Raw genomic sequence first — 24,466 nt, forward strand, 5'->3', positions numbered from 1 at the left:
TGTGACAGCTGGGGACCTGACCTGGGGCATTCTAACTGAGTTTCTAAACCTGAAGGGTAAGTGGCTTGTCTCAGAAATTGACAATGACACTATCAGTGTAAGAGATGTTGTTACCTGAGAAGAGCATGGTGTGGCGTGTAAATCTGTGTTTGTCAGACAAAATCTTGAAGTTTCACCTAGGCCTATAGACAACTGCAGTGTAGATGTCTGTTGGTACCCTCACTGGATGTTCCCCAGCTGCCTTGTACTCTAATCCACTGTAATAGCCGGACTCACCCAGCGGCGCCTCCTGCTGGTCGTCCTTGGGAATTAGCTCGTCAGCCTCTGGAGCGCCCTCTGCCATCTGGTGATCCGCCTTACTGCCAGCCCCAGTCCCTCCCAGGACCCAGTGCCTCCCCCCCACTGGGGTGCTGCACCCTGGCAGTAAACCCCAACAATCCCTGAGGGTCTCCCCTCCCCGGGAAACTCCACCCCCCACTACCCCCACCTCACCTCAATCTTGGCTACTGCCAGTCATCGCTTAGCCCCTCTCCCCAGGGCAGACTGCAGTGTATCAGCCACTCATCACAGGCAAAGGGGTTTGGACCTGCTGCCTCTGTCTACCCGTGGGCTGCCCGCTTGCAGCCCCAGTACCTAATAGGCCCTAATCTAGGTCTCGCAGCTGGGGGTTTCCAGGCCGGAGCTCCCCTGGCCTTTCCCCCTCAGCCCTGCTCCAATCTAGGTATTCCCTCAGGTCCCTGCAGCCAGGCCCTTCCCTCTCTGCATGCAGAGAGAAACTCTGGCTAAGCTTCAGCCTAGCAGCCCCTTTCTAGGCCCAGCTGCGGCCTGATAGGGGCATGGCCCAGCTGCGGCCATTTCCCCAATCAGCCTAGCTTCTCTTGCCCTCAGCCCTGGCTCTCTCCCAGGGCTGGCTTTTAAGCGCCACAGGGCAGGAGCGGGTTACCACCCCGCTACATCCACCCTTAGCGTAGTGCAGATCAAGAGCCAAAGCTATCTGGTCTCTTCACGTTTCAGTGTACATGGAGCCCCTAAACCTGCTTTTCCTCCTGCCCCAATAATGTCCATGTGTAGAAGATGGTCTTCGTCAATCAGGCGCAGATCAAATTAGGGAAATGAAGAGATTCCTGTCCCAGTCCAGCCTATGGGGGAATCTTGTCTAATAATGGTCTTGCAGCCCCCAAAAGTGACCCCTGAGTGCTGAGCCTGGCAGCACCCACTTGGGATCTTCCATAGCCCTCCGTGACATGGTAGCCAGCATGTAATTTCTGCTGACTAGAGTCCTTGGGAGGCAATGTTTTCAGCTGCAAGTACCGTACATCTGTGTTTGTAACTAAGATTTCAGCTTACTGTACTTGGCATACTAAATGCAGGCTCATTAGCGTGGACAATGGAAGCCTTCAGGTTCTACTGTGCAGATCCTTTGGTGCAGTAGCTTTGGCATGGCTGGTGTTGAAATGCAAATCTAGGAATTTCAGCTAGTCTTGCTGTTCCCATTAGACAAAGAGCAGACAAATAATGTAGATAAATAATAGCAGCATAAAAATTATGGATTCTGCCTGCAATAGCGGACATTGCTACTGCCCGTGAAATTCCTCAGTGCCATTTCAAACAGTAAATGAACTCCTCTGGCAGGTAAATTATATGTATTTAAGAGGCGTTTTATTTTGCATACCAGCTCAGAGCAAACTCATTGCGACACTAGTTTTGGTAAATACTCTAGTTCACTGCTTAGTTTGTGGGGGATTTAGACACCTACTCTGTAGACTCTCATCTTAAGCACTGACAAGCCAGCTGAGGTGAGGCAGCGTCCGTGTGAGTCCTTATGAAAGAGTGTGATCTGGGTGCTGCGGGGTGAGTGGAGGCGAGTCACTAAAACCTGGTCTTGAGCTCAACATTTCTCACCATTGCACGTCCATTATTGCAGCTACGGCTGTGTAGAAAAAGTGGGAGCTCTCACAGAGATGAGGTGCCCAGTGGCTGCTGCTCTTTCAATCACCATGTCATCGACATGTGCTCTGTGTCCATTTACTCTAGCACCAGAGATCCCAAACTTTTTCGTACTGCGGCATCCTTACAAATATTTTAAAACTTGCTGGCTCCCCAGAGCCAAATATCTTCTTCTTCTTTTTTTTTTAAACCAACTGAGTACATTAGATTGAAGAGGGTTACCAGAGTTTGGATGGTTTTGTGACTGTATTCAACCACATATGGTTTAATTATATAATCTGATCTAATTTGGGATTTTAAAGCTATCATTTGAAAATATCAAATTTTTTGGCATGTTCCGATTCAGCCTAAAATTTCAGTGAGAAGAGTGGGCCTGTTAAGTAGAATTTCTTCAGCTATTGTACCTGCTTTGACTAGTGTCACATAACACAGACGCTGAGCCATGTTGGCCAGTCTGTGTCAGCTTCATGCTGCAGTGCAAAATAATGACTCTTCTTAACTTGTTCTATCAGTTGGTCCTGCATGTTTTCTGCAATGTCATCAATGTATTGACAGGTGGCATTCTTTGACATAGGAATGGTTTTCAGTGCCATGGCTGATCCCCGTCCTAATTCTATATATGTCTATTGCTACTGGAAGTAGAAGGGTCTCCTCTGGTGTGTGCTGGGTTGCATTTTCCAGTGTGCGTGGCCACAACATAAGATGCTTCTAAGGCTTTTTGAGGAACAGTTTTCTTCTTTAGCAACAGTCTCTCTAAATTTTCTATACACTGAGTGAGATACAAATGCCACTGAGCACTCTATTTTTGTCCTTGGACAAGCTTACACTTTTTTTTTTAAGTCTTCTTACACTGAACTAACTTGCTGCTGTGTTGCTACAACTGTGTATATTCACGGAGAGGAAAATATCTGGATTTATAGTACAGCACACTAAACCTGCAAAGGTGACCAGACTAAACTGAGAATCTTGTAATACTTTAATTATACTAAATAAAGTATAAACTAAATAAAGAAAAATGACCGGAGGTGCTAATTTATCAGTGCAGTATATATTCTATATACATTCTTAGAATTACATCAAGTGCATGATGGATAATATATATGCACCCACAACATAGTAAGGTTCATCTTTATTGAACACGACTTGTTATTATGTTGTATGCAGTGTTGTGGTAGCCATGTTGGTCCCAGGATATTAGAGAGACAAGGTGGGTGAGGTAATATCTTCTATTAGACCAACGTCAGATCAGACCTAAAGTAGAGCTCTGTGTAGCTCAACAGCTTGTCTCTCTCACCAGCAGAAGATGGTCCAACAGAAGATATTACCTCACCCACCTTTTCTCTCTTGTTATGTTGGATATTTCTCTTGAATACCTGAGGCTTCATCTGTACCCAAGATATAGTTTCAGAATATATTGTCTTACTCCAAAAAAAGATAACTCCCGCTGTTTTTGTTTTTTCCTCCAGCCCCTAGCATCTGTTGTTTGGGATCTTGTTAAGATTGTAAATGGGCATCTCTTGTGAACCATACAATCCTTAATTTGTATATGACCAGCCAGAGTGAGATTAGCTCCTCCCCCTGACCCATAGGGACAATAACCCGAACTCCAAGTGCCCTACCCATAGGAACCCTAATTCTAACTCCCAGTCCCCTAGGCATAGGAACCCTAACCTTAAGGCGGGAAGCCCTACCAATAGGAACACTAACTCCACGTACCCTACCTATAGGAACCCTAACTTTAAATCCATGTTCCCTGCCCATAGGAACCCTAACCCTAGGGTGGGGAGACCTACTCATAAAAATCCTAACCCTAACTCCAAGAACCCTTCTCATAGGAACCCTAACCCTAGGACAGGAAGCCCTTCCCAGAAGAACCCCAATCAATGTGTGGGGAGCCATATCCATAGGAACCCTAACCCTAGGGTGGGGAGCCCTACCCATAGGAACCCTAACTCTAACTCCAATTGCCCTACTCTTAGCACCACTAATCCTAGGGGGGAGCCCTATGCTTAGGAATCCTAGCCCTAACTTCAAGAACTCTTCTCATAGAACCCTAACCCTAAGTCCAACTGACATGCTCATAGGAACCATACCCCTAGGGCGGGGAGCCATACTGATAGGAAACCTAGCCCAAACTCCAAGTGCCCCACCCAGGGGATCCCTAACCTGAGAGCGGGAAGCCCTACCCATAGGAACCCTAACCCTAAATCCATGTTCCCTACCCATAGGAACCCTAACCCTAGGGTGGGGAGCCCTACCTATAGGAACCCTAACTCTAAGTCCAGGGGCCCTGGACATAGGAAACCTAACGCTAAATGCCTTACCCATAGGAAGCATAGCACTAGGGCGGGGAGCCCTACCCGTAGGAACCCTAACCCTAACTACAAGTGCCTTGCCCAGCAGTGAGGCAGTGTTACCTTTACCTGTAACGCTGGTGAGACCATTACTGGAGACTGGGTCCAGTTCTGGTGTCCACCCTTCAAAAAAATGTTGAGAAATTGGAGGGGGTTCAGGGAAAAGCTACGCGAATTTGAGATCTGGAAAATCTGCCTGAGAGTGAGTCACTTAAGGAGCTGAATGTGTATAGTTTGTCAAAGAGAAGGATAAGAGGTGATTTGATCAAAGTCCATCAGCCCCTACATGGGGAGAAGATTTCTGATAGCAGAGGCCTCTTTAATCTAGCAGACAAAGGCAGAATGGGAGCTAGTGGCTGGAAGGTGAAGTTAGACAAATTCAAACTTCAGATGAGACTCTCCTTTTCCAGGGAGGTGTAATTAACCATTGGGACAACTCACCAAGGAACATGGTGTATTCATCACTGGAAGTGTTTAAATCACCACTGAATGTCTTTCGAAACGATATAGCCTAGAGACGCCTTACTCAACCATGTTTCATGGTGTGCGCTATGCAGGAGGTCAAAGGAGTGGTCCCTTGTTCTGAAAATCTATGAAATAGGTGTGTAAATGGCGCTAGTGCCAAGGAGGGAGAGGAGATATTTAAGATGGTCAAAGGGATTGTACCTCTTGTGCTCCATGTGCAGCACTCGCTTCCTAATACTTCCAGGTGCAGTTTCAGCGTGTTGGTTTTATTTTATAAAGACATTATGTGGTTTGGAACTTCACTAATTTGGGAACCTCCTCTCCTCTCTGCCTATGCAGCAGTATGGTGGCTGAGATCAGCTGAATTGTGTTGTTGACTGCCCATAAACGGTTGCCATTGAAGACTGAGGCCCGAGAGAGCTCTGACCCCTGTGAGTTTGCCAGAATCCACACTTCTTGGCATTCAGGGTTCTAGCTCCTCGTCAGCGAAGACTCTGAGTAAGGCCGTGGCTATACGTGCAGCACTGCAGAGCCAATGCTCCCAGTCAGCGCTCGTTTCTCCGAAGCAGCGCTCCACTGTCTGCAGCTGCTCCGTGAACACCACCAACAACCTTGAGTTGTTTTTTGCTATTACTTTAGCAATCTGTCCTCAAAGAAATCGTCCTGCCCCTCTTTGCTGTGGTTCTTCCCGTGTCTCTGAAACGTTCACGATAACCGTGCAGAACTGTGGAGACTCCAGGCTTCTGTCGGATGGTGGACAGCAAAAAGTGCTGCACAGGATTGTGGGACAGAAAAAAGAACGTGTGAAAATGCCGAGCTAGGGATGGAGAAAATTGCACGATGGGAACTGAATTGGATGGGAACTGAATAGGGTTCCTATGGGTAGGGAACAGGAATTGACCCCTGTGCAGCGCGTGTGCCCCACAATGCATTGCAAAAATTCCCCAGAAGGCATTGCACTGGATCGTGGCGTGTGGCCCACTGGGACGCCTACCCACAGTGCACTTCACTTTGCAACAGCACAGACTCTCCTGGTGAGTATGTGTAGCACCAACGCAAGCAGCCAGATATGCCGGCGCACAAGCGATACCCTAACTGTGACAGTTTTATACCTACGTAACTTGCGTCAACCAAAGTTTGTTGGGTATACGTGGCCTCAGTCATTCTGCAAATCTGGTTAAGGACCTCAGGATTTGACCATTATTATTACATACTGGTCCCTTCTGGCCTTAGAATCTATGAAGGGAGGTCATGTTATATTTTGTCAATTTCTCTTGAAAGAATGTATTCTGATCTCTCCCCGGTGAGCAGGTAATTGCTCCATGTTTTCATCCATTTGTGTGAGGTCTAGGGCAAAATGCAAAGATGCACACAGCGACATTTCTATCTAGACACATACCTTCGCTCCAGGCTGTTGTTTTCGGAGAGTCCAACCTGTTCTTTGTGTTTACATGGTGGTTTGAGCCTGGTGAAAAGCACTCACTTCACAGTTACACAAACCCTGTTGCTCTGTACATAAAGGAGTGCACAGCCGTTCTCATACTGAGCACATTCCACAGGTGTGTTATGGAGGCTGCAGTAGCAGTTCCTGAGCTTCTCAAAGACAGGCAGAGGCGTTCAAGGCCTTTTTAGGTAAGTTTTGGTTGCTTCTTGAGGTGTCTCCTTGGATCCCCAGTGCTGTAGTGAAGGTAGGCAGTGCTTCACGGTCCTGAAAGGTGGCTTTCTCCCATGGGACAAAATTCCCATAAATGGAAAATAGCGCACACAGCGGGATTTACAGTGATAGGAAGGGCAAGCTGCTGAATCCCAGCTTGTAGCCAAGAGAAGCTGCTGCCGCTGCTGCTATTTACTGAATTAGACCTTTGCATGAGCAAGTGCCCAGCGAGTCAGTGACCGTGTTATATGGGGAAGAATTCAAGGTTCTGGCTAATTTTTGTTCGGTATTTGCAGTGTGCCGGGTTTGTGTGGGGTGCTTAGTTACATGCTGCAAATCCTGACTTTTTAAAAATATTAGGGAAAAAGTAATCCTGTGTTGTCTATGTTAGACACCAGCTTTGCTACCTGGTTGCTTCTGGGTCAGCCTGCTTCTTCCCACAGGCCTGACTGTTCATATGGATGAGTTGGGAGCACTCAGCTCTTCTTGGGGGAACTATTCTAACATTGGTACAGATTTAATGGTATAGCCATAGTCGCTATATGTAGTGTAAAGGAATGGATTGTCTAGAAGAGGGTATGTGGAGTGTGTGCAAAATTGGGGAACGTGGTTTATAAATGAGGATTGCCCCCATAGATCTGTGAGTTGTGCTGAGTCTTTTAAAGGAGGAGTAATTCTTACTCGGAGAACACAAACCAGCTGGATAACACAATGCTGAATGCAAATAAATGAACAGTTAATATGAATACAGAGCTAGATACCGGTCTTCTCATACGAGGCAGTGCTTGTAAGGCCACTTACAAACATGAAGTACGATTATCCCTATAAGTAGATTTTATTATCCAGTTTTATTCCAATTTAGCTTCTTTTGTTGATCTCATTGAGACTTCAAAATCAATCTGAGTCTGGCCAGTGGGTATTATAACAGCATCCCCCCAAACACTGTTTCCTTCTGCTGCCTTGTGCTGTTAAACTGTGAGGTACCAATCACTGGATGAACCACACAAAATGCCTTGAGAGTAATGGCTGCAAACTCACCCTCACTTAACCTAACTACGGGTCGGTTAATCATAAGCCCCCACCTAAGACAAAAGGCGTTTTGGACTGAGTGACTGGCTGGAGTTTGTGAGTCATGGGTGGCAGTTTTATTTTGGGGGGAAAGTAATCAAAATATTTGAGGGGGGAAAGTTAGACATGTGAATGCTTCCTTGTAGGGGAGGGGCATTGGGGGCAGAGGAGTGTGTGAAGAGGGGTTTTGAGCTGTAGGAAGTGGAGGGGAGTTATGGGGAGTGGGCTATATGGGGATGGATGGTCTGGGAGCTGAGAGAGAGTGGAGATTCAGGCAAGGGAGGCATGACACCCCCAGCCCATCCTATGCTGCCCTAGCTCTGCCAGTGCACCACAACCCCCTGCACCTCACAGCTCTGCCAGTGCACCCCAACACTGCAGACCAACCCCCTGCACTCTCCAGCTTTTCCAGTGAACCTCAACCCCTCTGGACCTCTCAAAGTCTTTGGGTAAAAAAAATGTAGAGATGTGAATGGTTCCTGGGAGGGAAGGGGTGATTGGGTATGCAGGAGTGGGGGTCTAGAGGTTTGGGGCTACAGCAAGAGGCATGGGGTTATGGGGAGGGGATAAATGGGGATGGGTGGTAGGGGAGGGGGCATGGTTCGGGGACTAAGGTGAGGGAGGTTTGGGAGTTAGGGGGTGGAGGGGTGGGAGAGTGAACGGCAGGTATGTGGGTGAGTTTCAGGAGGCCTGGGGAGAATAGGGACAGGGGCACCTGTCAGTTCCCCATTCTGCATGTGCCCAGATCTGGGGTGCTTTTGCCCCTCTACGGGGGTCTGAGCCCCCTCCCCGCCCCCCTCATGTGGTCTGGTATATGTGGTCCTTGCCCATCTGGGAGTGCCAGAGTCCCTCTTGCTCCCGTGTGTGTGTGGTGGGGGGGGAGAATCTGGGGGCTCATGCCCATCTACAGGAGTTGGACCTATGGTTACCAACACTGTATTTCAAAAATAAGGGACTGGGTTCTTAGCACCTCCACTCCCCTCTCTTCCTGATATTTTATTTTAATATTATCCTAATCAATCATAATTAATGAGCAGTACTCACCTAAGTTCACTGGGGTAGTTCCTGCTGCTCCCGATCTTGTTGTACAGCCATGAAGAAATAAGGGATGTCCCTTCTAATAAAGGATTGTTGGCATCCTTAGGACCCCTCCCGCCCAACATTTCAAGTGAGCCAGGATCTAGGGGGCTTGCCCTTTTAGGAGCGTCTCAGGCCCCTTCTCTGCCCCCATGTGCGTGAGAATCTGGGAAGGCCTGCCCCTTTGAGTGGGGAGTGGAGAACTGGTATGCTTCACGCCTATCCCGCATGCAGGATATCATGCAGGGTCTAAGGCAGTCGGGGGGCATGGGAACACCTACTGAGAGGAATGGATTGGTTCATATGGCTCAGAGCTCTTGTTTCAGATTGTATCATTTCCAGGGGCTGTTCTCATTCAGTGAGACTATCGCATTGACACAAATGGGCCACTTCACCCCCCTCAGAGTCTCCTACGTTGTGCGTGGATGTGGAGAGAAGCCCTTTCCCTCTGGCCTTCCCATTTAAAGGTGTTTGTGACCGTTCTTGGGGTGCCCAGGATGGCGTCACCTTGTTACCCTCCTCCTCTAGTGAGAGAGAGAGCGCTGCCCACGCTAGCTGAGCGTTAGCGCCTTACGCCCTCAGCCACTCACACTGTGCCAGCCCTGCCTTTGCCCTGCAGGTTAACAAGAGGGGCACCCCACTTCCCACGTCCCCTTGAATCATTCCTCTCTGACATCCAGGCACCGGCTACTCACCGAGACCCCAGGTCCTCTGCCTGCATAGGAGCCTGTGCCCCCGTGTATCAGCTTTACCTTAAATCACCACTCCTGTAAACCACACGGCAGCTGTGAGCACTTACAGTAAAACAAAAGAAGGTTTATTTGAGAAAGAACAGAGATTCCACTAGAAACAAGAGCGAGTCATGGAAACAAATGGTTACATACAAAACCAAATGATAAAACTTGATCTAGGGGCAACACTTATTAATGGTTACCTTTCCTATCATAGGTCCTATAACTTTTCTAGCTAATATAAAAGGTTTCCTCCCTCCCAAAGTTCAATCTGTTGCAGAGCTGGCTGGCTTCCCAGGAATCAGGATCCAGTCTTTCATGAAACACCTCTGCTCCACCAGACGCCTCTGCCCACCCTGTGAGATACTGAGTCAAGCTTTTGTCTCTATTCAAAGACCTGCAGTCCCCTGTCTGTTATAATGTTCTCTTTTTACCTCCCAGTGGTTTCAGTTGTCTTTCATGGTTTTCCATTGATAGTTCTGTGATGGGGCAAGGGTAGACAACTGAGCCTTGCGTTACTGGCTAACCAGGGAGGAATGGCAACTCCCTCCTGCTTGAATGGTCATCACCGACACATGTATTTCCCTGATGACTAACTTGTACTCCAAGCCTATTAGGTGTCATTTTCAGTATTGTCACATTACTCCTTAAATATTACTTATATGCACATCTCGCAACAATTATGAATATTAATACATTACAAGCTTTCAGTAGAGACCCCACATGCTATCCTTTATGGATAAATACCATGAGAGCAGTATATTAGGCATAGTGAGTTTGTCAGGTCTGAGACAGGAGTTGCTTGTAAAGGACAACCTTCAAGTCACCTCTCTTGCTAGCTTGAAAATATTGCATTTGTCCTTTGTTTCCTGACCTTTTATTAGTTTTCATAACTGCACTGTAGACACAGTCCTCTGGGCTGAACTCTGACAAGGCCCTGCTGAATGGCTAAGTAGACATGCTCTTCATCTTGTCTAACTACATCCCAGCCCAAGTCTTGGAGAACTCCCATCAGTTAATTAAGCATGGTTTCTCTTTGCTGAATCCAGGCTGGTTATTTTTAATCAAGCTGTGCTTTCTCAAGTCTTCTTTCCTTTGATCTTTTCAGAAATGTACACAAATATTCATCTCAAGTGATATCAAACTGGCAGCCCTGCAACGTCATGGGATGCCCTGACTCTGTGCAGATAATGACTTGGAGTGGCAACTCTGCCCCTGCTCTGTGCTTAGCAAGCCTTACACTGTCTGCTAGGAAGCTGATTTTCCAGACAGTCTGTTTTCTGCTCTTGTATTTGGGGTGTGAAGTAGTGAACTTGATCGGAGTTTCTGGGATGTTTTAATAACCCCATTCCTGCCCCGCCCTGTGGTCCACTGCACAGTTCTGAGGGGAATCGGGCAGACTCCTCACACAGACTGCCAGGGACAGTTCTAATTCTCTCTGTACGTGTGCTGGTCACAAGGCTGAGAGAAGGAAGGCCATGGATCCTGGAACACCATGGGACCTACTGACTGACATCATGTCCCAGGAGACTGTTTCAGTGGTGATCTGCATCTTGGTCTACTGCAGCGGTGGCCTTGTGCCAGTGTCCTTGGAGCCCTAGAGCTGTAGAATCTCTAGGTCCATGAGAGTCAGCACACATGCCCCATGCTGGGCAGCTTGGATACACCCAGAAGAATTCTTGATGCGGATGCCGTTGTCACAGCACTTGTTGGGGGCCTTGGCCACTCTTCTGCTACTTTTAGAAATCTGTACTCCATTTGCTCTTCACCTCGGTCTACAGGCACGAGACACAGGCACCTGGTTTTGGCAGCCCACTGGGTCCTCTCCTGGGGCCGTGTTCTTACACACAACCCTCTCTGGAAAGTGAATCCCTAAATCATAGAATCATAGAATCATAGAATATCAGGGTTGGAAGGGACCCCAGAAGGTCATCTAGTCCAACCCCCTGCTCGAAGCAGGACCAATTCCCAGTTAAATCATCCCAGCCAGGGCTTTGTCAAGCCTGACCTTAAAAACCTCTAAGGAAGGAGATTCTACCACCTCCCTAGGTAACGCATTCCAGTGTTTCACCACCCTCTTAGTGAAAAAGTTTTTCCTAATATCCAATCTAAACCTCCCCCATTGCAACTTGAGACCATTACTCCTCGTTCTGTCATCTGCTACCATTGAGAACAGTCTAGAGCCATCCTCTTTGGAACCCCCTTTCAGGTAGTTGAAAGCAGCTATCAAATCCCCCCTCATTCTTCTCTTCTGCAGACTAAACAATCCCAGCTCCCTCAGCCTCTCCTCATAAGTCATGTGCTCTAGACCCCTAATCATTTTTGTTGCCCTTCGCTGGACTCTCTCCAATTTATCCACATCCTTCTTGTAGTGTGGGGCCCAAAACTGGACACAGTACTCCAGATGAGGCCTCACCAGTGTCGAATAGAGGGGAACGATCACGTCCCTCGATCTGCTCGCTATGTCCCTACTTATACATCCCAAAATGACATTGGCCTTCTTGGCAACAAGGGCACACTGCTGACTCATATCCAGCTTCTCGTCCACTGTCACCCCTAGGTCCTTTTCCGCAGAACTGCTGCCTAGCCATTCGGTCCCTAGTCTGTAGCGGTGCATTGGATTCTTCCATCCTAAGTGCAGGACCCTGCACTTATCCTTATTGAACCTCATCAGATTTCTTTTGGCCCAAACCTCCAATTTGTCTAGGTCCTTCTGTATCCTATCCCTCCCCTCCAGCGTATCTACCACTCCTCCCAGTTTAGTATCATCCGCAAATTTGCTGAGAGTGCAATCCACACCATCCTCCAGATCATTTATGAAGATATTGAACAAAACCGGCCCCAGGACCGACCCCTGGGGCACTCCACTTGACACCGGCTGCCAACTAGACATGGAGCCATTGATCACTACCCGTTGAGCCCGACAATCTAGCCAGCTTTCTACCCACCTTATAGTGCATTCATCCAGCCCATACTTCCTTAACTTGCTGACAAGAATACTGTGGGAGACCGTGTCAAAAGCTTTGCTAAAGTCAAGAAACAATACATCCACTGCTTTCCCTTCATCCACAGAACCAGTAATCTCATCATAAAAGGCGATTAGATTAGTCAGGCATGACCTTCCCTTGGTGAATCCATGCTGACTGTTCCTGATCACTTTCCTCTCATGTAAGTGCTTCAGGATTGATTCTTTGAGGACCTGCTCCATGATTTTTCCAGGGACTGAGGTGAGGCTGACTGGCCTGTAGTTCCCAGGATCCTCCTTCTTCCCTTTTTTAAAGATTGGCACTACATTAGCCTTTTTCCAGTCATCCGGGACTTCCCCCGTTCGCCACGAGTTTTCAAAGATAATGGCCAAGGGCTCTGCAATCACAGCAGCCAATTCCTTCAGCACTCTCGGATGCAACTCGTCCGGCCCCATGGACTTGTGCACGTCCAGCTTTTCTAAATAGTCCCTAACCACCTCTATCTCTACAGAGGGCTGGCCATCTCTTCCCCATTTTGTGATGCCCAGCGCAGCAGTCTGGGAGCTGACCTTGTTAGTGAAAACAGAGGCAAAAAAAGCATTGAGTACATTAGCTTTTTCCACATCCTCTGTCACTAGGTTGCCTCCCTCATTCAGTAAGGGGCCCACACTTTCCTTGGCTTTCTTCTTGTTGCCAACATACCTGAAGAAACCCTTCTTGTTACTCTTGACATCTCCATGTGATGGGGGTGTCCACCCCCACACAAGTCTTGAAGGGATTAAGGTGGCTGAGGGGGCCAATGAACCCCTCAGACTGCACTGCCAGGGAACAGGAATGAATTAGACAAGGCTCAGTTGGACTGGAACAGGAGGGTCCTGCCTAAAGCCCAAGGAGCTGAGAGCAGCAAAGGGGGGCGCTGCAGGGACGTAGTCTGCAGTCACTCCCTGGGAGAAGGGAGGTGTTGGGGGGCTATAGAGCTAGGTAGCCTACAACTACTCCCTGGGAGGAGGGAGTCTGGGCTGGCCACCCCAGAGCAGGGGGAGAGCTAGAAAGGTAGGAAAGGCTCAGGGGAAAAGCAGCAAGGGGTGGGGGAGGGCAGACGTTGGCTGCTGAAGTGAGGACCCCTGAGCTGGAACCCAGAGTAGAGAGTGGGCCTGGGTTCTCCTCCCTGATATTGAGGGAGTAGCACCTGAGGCAGTGAATGGGAAGACTGCCTAGGATTGCTGGAGAAAGACTTTGGTACCCTCCAAAAGGGGAGACCATGTAGTGACCTGGCTGGAGGCTGAGTCACAAAGAGGCAGCAGCAGCTCAGGGAGCAAGAGAGGGGCTGCAGACAGAGAGAGAGAGAGACAGAAAGATGGTGTCCAACCGCGGGAAGGGACATCGACCTTGCAGAGCTAATCCCCAGAACGGCCGGAGGAGGCACTATCTGGCAGTGAGAGTGCCCCATGACAGTCCGATTCTAGCTTTGGGAAAGGAGTCTTCAGAAAAAAATGCAGTGAAAAAAGTCTTGAATTATAGGTCTAAAATTACCCTAGAATTATACAACAGGACTGGCACTGAACCAGAAAACCGTTAAAGACTCTTGGAACCTTTTCCACACAAACGATAATTGCCCAATGAAAACAGGATTCAGAGAAATATAAGCTGACATCAAGCTACTCATTTTTGTTATAAATTATATTGAATCTGCAGTATTGCAATTTTAATGTGAATGATTTGACCCTGAAAGAATGCAATGAAAGGCTGTCTACCACACTAACGTGGGCAGGGGAAACTTTGACTGATTCAAGCAAATCTGAGCTTTGGTTCTCGATGAGATTTCTCAGTGTTTTCAGACAGCCCCCTGCTTTTCATTGGGAGAGTTGCACAGGGCACTAGTGAAGTCAATTAAAGACTTTAACCACCATTTTTTTACTTTTTATGTTAACAAGGCAGAAGTCGTCTTTTCTACACAATATTAAACCAGAGAGTCAGATCTGTTTTGCACATATTAGGGAGTTAAAAGGTAAAAAGTAACTTACACAAATGTTCTAGTTATAATAACAAGCATTAAAATCCCAGGAAATTCAGAGTTAAGATTAAACTTAAAAGGAGCCCCAACATTTGTGAATATGGAAAAGCACTGTTAATGCACCCAAATAATCTTAACTCTGTCCAATAGCAATGCTAGTCTCCAATTTTTCCTTCATTGATTTTTTGCTACCTACCAGGAGAGTTGGGAGACAGCATGTATACAGTCACCCGGTTTTATTCAGGGTCTGTGGAAGGCAGTACCAGCATTTCCCTTTAACATCTTTTCGTCAGAGTTTGCAGCGTTGCTGTCAAAACCCCATCTCCTTTCAACTCTAGTGTACCAGGTGTCAGTCTGGGAGTGATTTTGCTCTTGACTGCTCTATCAAGGAATCCATTCAGTTTGGTGGTATTTTGAAGAGAAAAAACAAAGTTACAAGTGCCCAAAGAGACTGAGGTTTACAAATTGGCTGCTGCGCATCTGGCATCTCTTTGCCCATCTTTAAAAAAGGGAAGAAGGAGGATCCGGGGAACTACAGGCCAGTCAGCCTCACCTCAGTCCCTGGAAAAATCATGGGGCAGGTCCTCAAAGAATCAATTCTGAAGCACTTAGAGGAGAGGAAAGTGATCAGGAACAGTCAGCATGGATTCACCAAGGGCAAGTCATGCCTAACTAATCCAGTTGCCTTCTATGACGAGATAACTGGCTCTGTGGATGAGGGGAAAGCAGTGGACATGTTGTTCCTTGACTTTAGCAAAGCTTTTGACACGGTCTCCCACAGTATTCTTGCCAGCAAGTTAAAGAAGTATGGGCTGGATGAATGGACTATAAGGTGGATAGAAAGTTGGCTAGATTGTCGGGCTCAATGGGTAGTGATCAATGGCTCCGTGTCTAGTTGGCAGCCGGTATCAAGTGGAGTGCCCCAAGGGTCGGTCCTCGGGCCGGTTTTGTTCAATATCTTCATAAATGATCTGGAGGATGGTGTGGATTGCACCCTCAGCAAGTTTGCAGATGACACTAAACTGGGAGGAGAGGTAGAGATGCTGGAGGGTAGGGATAGGATATAGAGGGCCCTAGACAAATTAGAGGATTGGGCCAAAAAAAATCTGATGAGGTTCAACAAGGACAAATGCAGAGTCCTGCACTTAGGACGGAAGAATCCCATGTACCACTACAGACTAGGGACCGAATGGCTTGGCAGCAGTTCTGCAGAAAAGAACATAGGGGTTACAGTGAACGAGAAGCTGGATATGAGTCAAGAGTGTGCCCTTGTTGCCAAGAAGGCCAATGGCATTTTGGGATGTATAAGTAGGGGCATTGCCAGCAGATTGAGGGATGTGATCGTTCCCCTCTATTCATTTGACATTGGTGAGGCCTCATCTGGAGTACTGTGTCCAGTTTTGGGCCCCACACTACAAGAAGGATGTGGAAAAATTGGAAAGAGTCCAGCGGAGGGCAACAAAAATGATTCGGGGACTGGAACACATGAGTTATGAGGAGAGGCTGAGGGAACTGGGATTGTTTAGTCTGCGGAAGAGAAGAATGAGGGGGGATTTGATAGCTGCTTTCAACTACCTGAAAGGGGGTTCCAAAGAGGATGGATCTAGACTGTTCTCAGTGGTACCAGATGACAGAACAAGGAGTAATGGTCTCAAGTTGCAGTGGGGGAGGTTTAGGTTGGCTATTAGGAAAAACTTTTTCACTAAGAGGGTGGTGAAGCACTGGAATGCGTTACCTAGGGAGGTGGTGGAATCTCCTTCCTTAGATATTTTTAAGGTCAGGCTTGAGAAGGCCCTAGCTGGGATGATTTAGTTGGGGATTGGTCCTGCTTTGAGCAGGGGGTTGGACTAGATGACCTCCTGAGGTCCCTTCCAACCCTGATATTCTATGATTCTAAGTTTTCTATGGAGCTGTACTGTGCAGAGTTAGTTGTTCAGCGCTATCACACAGCCTCATGCCAGCTAGGTACTAAATAGAAAATTGCAGGATGATTGCCATTAAGTACCAACATTCAGCTGCATTTCATAGACAAAAGTGCTGTAATTTATGGTAGCGATGTACTTGGGTCCTGGACTGCTGAGGATCCATGTTAATAACTTACTTCTTAGGGGTACCCATTTCAAAAGCTCCTAAGTCACTTAGGAACCTGAGAGTTACGCTGTTAAGGGCCAGATTTTTAAAGAGATTTCTGTGCTAAAGATGCAGATAGGCAAGTGGAGTCAGGAGCCCAAACACTCTTGAAAATACCACTAGGTGTGTATCTGTATCTTTAGGTATCTAAAACCTTTTCAAAATCTGGGCCCTAAATCTCTTTTGAAAATGCAGGGACAGGGAGGAGAGGGGGGCACACTATCAAGGCAGGGCTATGGCAGCGGGGGGGCTGGTGGGGATGGAGTACCTGCTCTTAAAACATCAGGATTACACCCTTTCTTAGACTCCTAAGTCACTTAGATGTTTTTGAAAATTTTTCCTTGTTGTGCCTTTTTAATCCAGGAAGTTTAACAAAGTGTCAGTATATGCGTAGACATACTAGAAATGTGGAGCTGATATCACGGGATGGATTCTGGGACAAGTGACGAATAAAATGTATCATACACTTTGGATGTTTCACCTGCACTCTGCCCATTATTCCTCCTCCCCCTCCCACTCCCGGTTACCCTAACATTCTGAGCAACCGAGCAGCTCAAATAGCCACCACTCGTTTTGTTTTAGAGAACAGTCCCTGCTTTTCCTCCAAATATGGAATCTTCCCGCCACCCCCCCCACCAAAAAAAAAAAAAAGTAATTACTCCTGCCCAAGCCCCAGGATGGGCAATATTCAGTCCTGAACCAGCAACAAGGTCTGATCGCTTGCAGCCCCACACAGCTGGAAGAGGAAGCTTTATCCTGTTGGGGAGTGGAGACTCCCAGTTTTCCCGCAGGGGCAGCACGCTCACTCTTAGCCGTGGAATATCCCGAGATATAGCTGCTCTTAAAATTGTGGCAGCGTTATGGGAAGAAAATGAGATCATTTTTAGAGTGTTTTATGACTCCTCTGTGCTCGGGGGTGCACTTGGACTCATGTGACTAAGACACCTGGCCTTAGTAGGATGAAAATTATAGCCCTAATACCAAGTTAAAAAAATGTTCTGAAGCATCTGTAAAATAGATGGGTAGGTACTAACCGTACCAGGGCATGTACTCTGACCCAAAGTGACCATTTGCATCCCTTGTGAGACCAGACTACAGTGACAGTGCTTGGCCGTGTCACTGAAGGGTACCCTAGTATTTTCGTGTAAGGGGTGATAGATATCACTTTTCTGCTCCAAGTCTTTCCCTTCTTTATAACTATAGTTCAATAAATAAATCTGAGCGATTCAGTTACACCACACACTAGCTAAAACAACAAGGGTTTCCCAACTGAGCCTCTGTAGCTAGGGAAGACTGAGCTTTGATCCTGACATGCGGGTCCTCTACAATCTCTAGCAGAGCTCCAGAACCTCTGTTTCTGGTGAGGATGTCGCAAGCAGACAGGAACCCACTGGTATTCAGGCTCCAGCATCAATTACAGCAGAGCCCTGATTAAGGGATAGGGCTTCCCTGATTAAGCGCCGTATAGAAGAGGAATTAGTTAGGGAAGTGGACTGGTCTGAAGAACTCAAGGATCTGAATGTGAAGGAGGCTTGGAATGACTTTAAGTCAAAGTTGCAGAAGCTCTCTGAAGCCTGCATCCCAAGCAAGGGGGAAAAAAGTGCTAGGGAAGGCTTGCAGACCATGTTGGATGAGCAAGCATCTCAAATGGGTTAATAAGAGAAAACAGAAAGCCGACAAGGAATGGAAGATGGGATGGATCAGTAAAGAAAGCTACATCTTGGAAGTCAGAAAGTGTAGGGAAAAAGTGAGAACTGCCAAAAGCCAAGCACAGTTGAACCTTGGAAAGGAAATTAAAACCTGTAGTTAAAGGTTCTGTAGCCATATAAATAAAAAGAAAACAAGGAAAGAAGAAGTGGAACTGCTAAACACAAAGGATGGGGTGAAGATTACAGATAATCTAGGCATGGCCCAACACGTAAATGAATACTTTGCCTCAGGTTTTAATAAGGGTAATGAGGATCTTAGGGATAGTGGCAGGGTAGCGAATGGAAATGAGTATATGGAAATAGAAATTACTACATCTGAGGTTAAAGTCAAACTTGAACAGCTTAATGGGACTAAATCCAGAAGACCTGGATAATCTTCATCCAGGAATATTAATGGAATCGGCACACGAAATTGCAAATCCAATAGCAAGGATTTTTAATGAATCTGTAAACTCGGGGGCCATACCCTGTGGCTGAAAGGTTGTTAGTACAGTACCTGTTTTTAAGAAAAGAAAAAAAGTGATCTAGCCTGTTAGTTTGACCTCAGTTGTATGCAAGGTTTTAGAACAAATTTTGAAAGAGAAAGTAGTTAAGGGTATAGAGGTAAAAGGGAACTGGGGTAAAACACATGGTTTCACAAAAGATAGATTGTGCCAGACCAACCTGATCTCTTTCTTTCAGAAGATAACTGATTTTTTAGACAAAAAAATGCAATAGATATAACTTACCTGGATTTCAGTAAGGCATTGGATTCAGTTCCACATGTGCACAAAATCTAAATGGGTATTGGAATGCTCGTAGTGTAAGCTGAAACAGTGGAAGTGCCCCTCTGTTCTCTAATATATATTGTGATGTACTTTGTTCTTGCATGACAAAAAACTTCTGGATGAAGGGTGGCTGAGGGTATGTCTACACAGCCAAGAAAACCCAGTAGCTGGGACCCTCCCACCTTGCAAGGTCCTAGAGTCCAGTCTCCAGCCCGAGCCCAGAAGTCTACACAGACCTGCAGCTGGAGCCCCATGAGCCCAAGTCGGCTGGCACGGGCCAGCCACGGGTTTTTCTTTGCTGGGTGGACATACCCTCAGGGGCTGCCAGTAGCAAAGTCATGTATAGGTATGAAATATTAATAAGAATGTGAAACACACTGACTGGACTTGTGTTCCCTTTCAGAGATGCTCTGGATGCTGCTAGCACGCTTTATAACCGAGTGGATGAGGGCGTCCACCTACTGGTGATGTTGTCAAACAAACGCATCCAGGAGCTGGAGCTAGTGATGGAATTCGAGACTTCTGAAGAATGTTTTAGGGAGGTAAGGCCAGTTTGTCATTGGTTGTAGTGATTAGCCTTAACTGCATGTCCCACAAAGGTATTTAATCCCAGTTTACGTCAGGGTTTGAACCAGGTGGTAGTGAAGTAACACAAAAAGGGTCCCAAAGGGACATGCCTTCACATCACAAAAACACCCCATAAGCAACTTGGCATTTAGTAGTTTCTGCCCAGGTTGAGACGGGCACTACCCCACCTGATAGCATTCAGTGACCTGGCAATCCTGTACTGATGAGACATACAGACTTGGGACCAGATTTTCAGATGTGCTGAGCACCAAGTCAGCGGGTACTCTGTATGCTCAGCACCTCTGAAAGTCCAGCCCCAAGCATGTGACCTTCATACCAGTTTGATCCAGTGTAACCCCATTAATGTCAGTGAGGTTCCCTCTGATATACACTGTTGGAAGTCAGATTAGTCCCTTAGAGTGCAGAGGCCTCCTGGCTAGGAGCACAAACACATGGTGTTTCCCATGATGCACTGCAGATTCAGTTCCACATTTGTACTAAATCTAAATCTGGAGGTACCTCTGAGGAGCCCTTCCCCCACGTCAGAGGAGGCTGAGGGGGGCTCATTCCATCCCTTCAGAGCGAACAGAGCCATCTCAGCCCCAGGATGGGAATGGGATTAGGGAGTGTGTTTGTAGGGAAGGCAGATGAAGACCAACATCCTTACCCAGCTGACAAAGTCTGACTATCCCTGAGGAGATGAGCCCAGTGCCAGTGATTGGCCTGTGATGAGGAGCTGCTAGGAATAACATGGACACTGGGGATTATATTGAGCGCTGTGTTCAGGAAACAGAGAGCAGATATCATAGGGCCCCAGAGAACCACATAGGTGGGGCTCCGTTGCTGTGTTCAGGGTAAAGCCGTTGCTCCTCATCCTTCTGCCAGACAGAAGTTGGAGTGGGGAGCAGATGTGGCAGCAAACGGAGCGTTGGCAGCAGGAGCAGTGGGAAGATAGGACCAGCCCAGGAGTTGCAGAGGTTTCATCCGACTGCTGTTTGCCCAGAAGCACAGACCTCAAGCAGCCGCTCACTTTGCTTATGCCTAAGGCCTGTGAGCAACGGCAGAGCTTAGCAATTATCCGGGGACCTAATGTGGGAAAGGTCCATGAGTAAAGCAGGAGGCATACGCCGAAATGCTGAGATGTGGGGAGAAATGCTCATGCATTCTTTCCAGTGATTAAATGACCATCCTCACCAGAGAAGCTCCCTGCTCTTTCCACACAAAGGCCTGCCTTGCACAGCGGCACTGACTGACAAATAGTACAACTGCTTTCCCCTTTTTCTCCTAGGTCAGCACTTGGATCGAGAATGTTGGCAGGAAGCAGCTAAAGGAAATGACTGACCTGGACGATTCTTTGGAGCTCCTGCTTCGAGCCCAAAAGCAGTTCAGGGAATTTGATCTTGTTGCCAGTGTAAGTGTTCTCCGATTGAGAAGAGGGGCAGAAGAGTTCGTGGTGGGAAAGAACACCCCTGCCTACCACAATAGTGGGGGAACTGGCCGGTGAATGTAGCCTGCCAGGCTGATTCCATAGTGTGTGCTGACACCACCCTGGGGGCACATCCCATAGATCAGCCTTAAACGACCTCTGACCTAGACTTGAACAGAGTGATCCATACACACAAGACTGGAGACACCAACACATTTGTGTGTAGCTCCGAGAGAGACTGACGGTATTGTGCTATTCCTCCTGGAATGCTGTGGAGTCCGCCTTAGTCTCTGCCTATGTGGGCTGAGAATTTTATTGAACATGTGTTTCAGAGAGAGACTTTGTGTAATTCACATCTGTGTCTCTGAACAACTCCACCTGGGCCTTCATGATGTCTCCTGTCACATCCCCTGTCCGCTCTCCAAACTGCCAGCAGTGTCTGCCTCCCCCACCACCTCCCCATTCCTTTCCTTTGCCCATCACTCTCTCCAGGACTTTTTCCATGCTGTCTATATGTTTGTAACCCTTCTGCTAAGTGGTTTCAGCAGCAACCAGGGCTGGGTTCAATATCCAGGGGTCCTCTTAACATTACAAAACAGAACTGGCTCGAGCCCCCACCCAGTAATCTGAGAAAACTAAACACCACCCCAGGTGCCTCTTAGAGACAGTACTTCCCTGCTCGCAAGCACGGGCTCTGTGTATGACAAAAGAAAATTTTTTATTGAAGTGAGAGGAAACTTGGCATTAATTTGGGAAAATACTGCAACACCGATTCAAAAGCATGTACGCCTTAAGTAACCACCCACCCAACAGTACGTTGGGCAGTGTCCTTTGCCTCAGTGTCCTACCTTTCGGAGTGAAAGTCCAACGAACGAATGTCCCTTCAATATGCCACTCACTGAGCCTGATCAGCTCTGTCTTTAAATACTGGAGGGGGTGGGTCAAATGGTGTCCCGGACTTGTTAAGCAGAGTTCACGCCACCAGGAAGGAACACCTGCCTCCACCCCATCTGACTTTCACCAGGATTTGGCATCCCACCCCTTGCTTAGCAAGTGAGGTTATTCTTCGAGTGCTTGCTCATATCGATTCCAATTAGGTGTGTGCGCTCGCTGCGTGCACGGCCGTTGGAGAATTTTTACCCTAGCAACACCCGGTGTGTCGGCTGTGGAGCCCCCTGGAGTGGCGCCTTCATGGTGCTGGATATATACCCCAGCCGACCCAGCACCCCCTCAGTTCCTTCTTACCGCCCGTGACGGTCGTTGGAACTGTGGAGCATGGCTTTGTTACTCTCCACTCTCCCTAGCGTTCTTCCTACAGTTTGTTAAGTTTAGTTATAGTGTTTAATAGTTATAGTTGTAGTTGTATAGTTGTTTGTATTAGTGGAGTGGAAGGGGTTTCCCCTCGCCCCGTACTTTGTTTGGGCTCATGCCCAAGGCTCCGGGCTTTAAGCCCTGCGACTCCTGCTCCAAGCCCATGCCAACGGGCGACCCCCACAACTCTTGCCTGAAGTGTCTGGGGGACTCTCACCAAGCGGAGAAGTGCAGGGTTTGCAAGAGCTTTCGTCCCCGGACTAAGAAGAAGCGGGACTTTAGCTTAAGACAGCTCCTTATGGAGGCGTCTCTTAGTCCTCAGCCTCCAGCGGCGCGACAAGACCCGACACCAAGCGCTTCGGTGCGCAGTGCCCTGGCTTCAGCGGCAGGAACGGCACCGCAGTTGGACTCTGATAGAGAACCGCGGCACCGACGTTCCCTGGCACTGCAATCGACCCCATCGGTCTGGCACCGATCTCACTCGCCTGGCCAGAAGCGGCACTGGAAACCGGAAAAGGCTGGCCCAACTCAGCAGGCACCACCCTTTCCGGATCTGCCAGCAGAGCCACGTCCCACAGCAGAGCGCCCAGGGAGACAGGTGACGGCCTCAGCACCGTTGACTCTGGCACCGAGAGCGGAGCCGTGGAGTCCGGTGCGACTGGACTCCCCGACTCGCAGCGCGGTTGAGGTCCAATTGCCATCTACTCCAGATACCTTTGTGGCTGCAAGGGATCTGATTGCCATGACAGTGTTGGCATCCCCTCAGCAGTCCAAGGCACCAGCACCTGTCCGAGTGGCACCATCCGGAGGCAAACCGTCTCTTATTCACCCGCTGGCACCGTCGGTTGAGCCGCGGCCCTGATCCCGCTCTCGGCACCGTTCCCACTCCCAACGCTGCTCACAGTCCCAGCGCCGTTTGCAGTCCCGGCACCGCTCTCCATCACGCAGAGGCTCCATCCAGGGTGGCCTTACCACTTATCCGGACCATTCAAACCACGGCCAGAACAATCTGGCGAACACCCACTTCTATTCCCCCGACTGCTAAGAGGGTGGAGCGGAAGTATTTCGTCCCCTCCAAGGGATATGACTATTTGTACACTCACCCACAGCCCTGTTCACTGGTGGTGGCCTCAGTGAATGAGAAGGAGCGACATGGTCAACAAGCCCCAGTGCCCAAGTCAAAAGAGGCCAAGCTCCTCAATTTATTAGGGCGCAAGGTCTACTCCTCGGGGGGCGGGGGGGCGTGCTCCAGCTCCAGATCGCAAACCAGCAGGCTCTCCTGAGCCGATACAATTTTAACTCTTGGAACTCCATGATGAAGTTCAAGGAGCTGGTTCCTCTGGAGTCCAGAGAAGAGTTTGGGGCTCTGGTAGAAGAGGGCAAAACGGTCACGCGGACCTCATTGCAGGCCTCATTGGACACCACGGACTCTGCTGCTCGGACCCTCTCTTCAGGAATCGCAATGAGGCGCATCTCTTAGCTGCAGGCTTCTGGCTTATCATCAGAGCTTCAGCAAACACTACGGGATCTCCCCTTTGATGGAGAGGGCCTGTTTTCGGACAAGACTGACTCGAGGCTTCAAAGCCTCAAAGACTCAAGGGCCATAATGCGTTCACTGGGGATGTACACACCGGCTACCCAGCAGAAGCCATTTAAACTGCAGCCTCAACGCTCCTATCCTCCTTCTCAGCTGAGGCAGGACTTCTATAGGAGATGGGGGCGCAGTGGCAGGAGGAAACCCTCCAACCACCAATCTGGCTAGTCCCAGGGTCCTTCTAAGCCCTCAGTAGGTTCCAAACAAAACTTTTGAAGGGACGCCCCAGGACGGTGTACCGGACATCATTCAGGATCCTACGCCACCCTTCTTGAATCATTTATCCCGTTTCCACCGTGCCTGGTCCCTCATAACCATGGACCATTGGGTTCTTCACACAGTGGAAAGGGGATACTCTCTCCAGTTTTCTTTCTCCCCACCCTCGCTCCCCATCCCTCTTCAGGGACCCCTCTCACGAGTAACTCCTTATTCAAGAGCTTCAGATGCTCCTCACCATGGGAGCGATTGAGGAGGTTCCAAGGAAGCTAAGGGGCAGGGGGTTTTACTCCTGTTACTTCCTAATCCCCAACGCAAAGGGTGGGCTTCGGCCTATCCTGGACTTGCGTGGACTCAACAAATTCACGGTAAAATTGAAGTTCCGCATGGTCTCCTTGGGCACCATTATACCTTTCCTGGAGACAGGTACGCCGCCCTCGACATGAAGGACGCGTATTTCCACATCACGA

The 24,466-nt window shown here is 48.3% G+C and overlaps 1 protein-coding gene across 1 annotated transcript in view; it reads left to right on the forward strand.

Moving 5' to 3' along the window:
* Positions 1-24,466, forward strand: part of PLEKHG4 (pleckstrin homology and RhoGEF domain containing G4) — a 171,228-nt gene that overhangs the window by 92,173 nt on the left and 54,589 nt on the right. The window contains 2 exon segments of the mRNA XM_043526266.1: positions 19,286-19,424; positions 20,738-20,860. Of these exon segments, the coding sequence (XP_043382201.1) occupies positions 19,286-19,424; positions 20,738-20,860 (262 nt within the window).

The sequence above is a fragment of the Chelonia mydas genome, chromosome 12 (assembly GCF_015237465.2).
Source record: "Chelonia mydas isolate rCheMyd1 chromosome 12, rCheMyd1.pri.v2, whole genome shotgun sequence".
Lineage (NCBI taxonomy): Eukaryota > Metazoa > Chordata > Testudines > Cheloniidae > Chelonia > Chelonia mydas.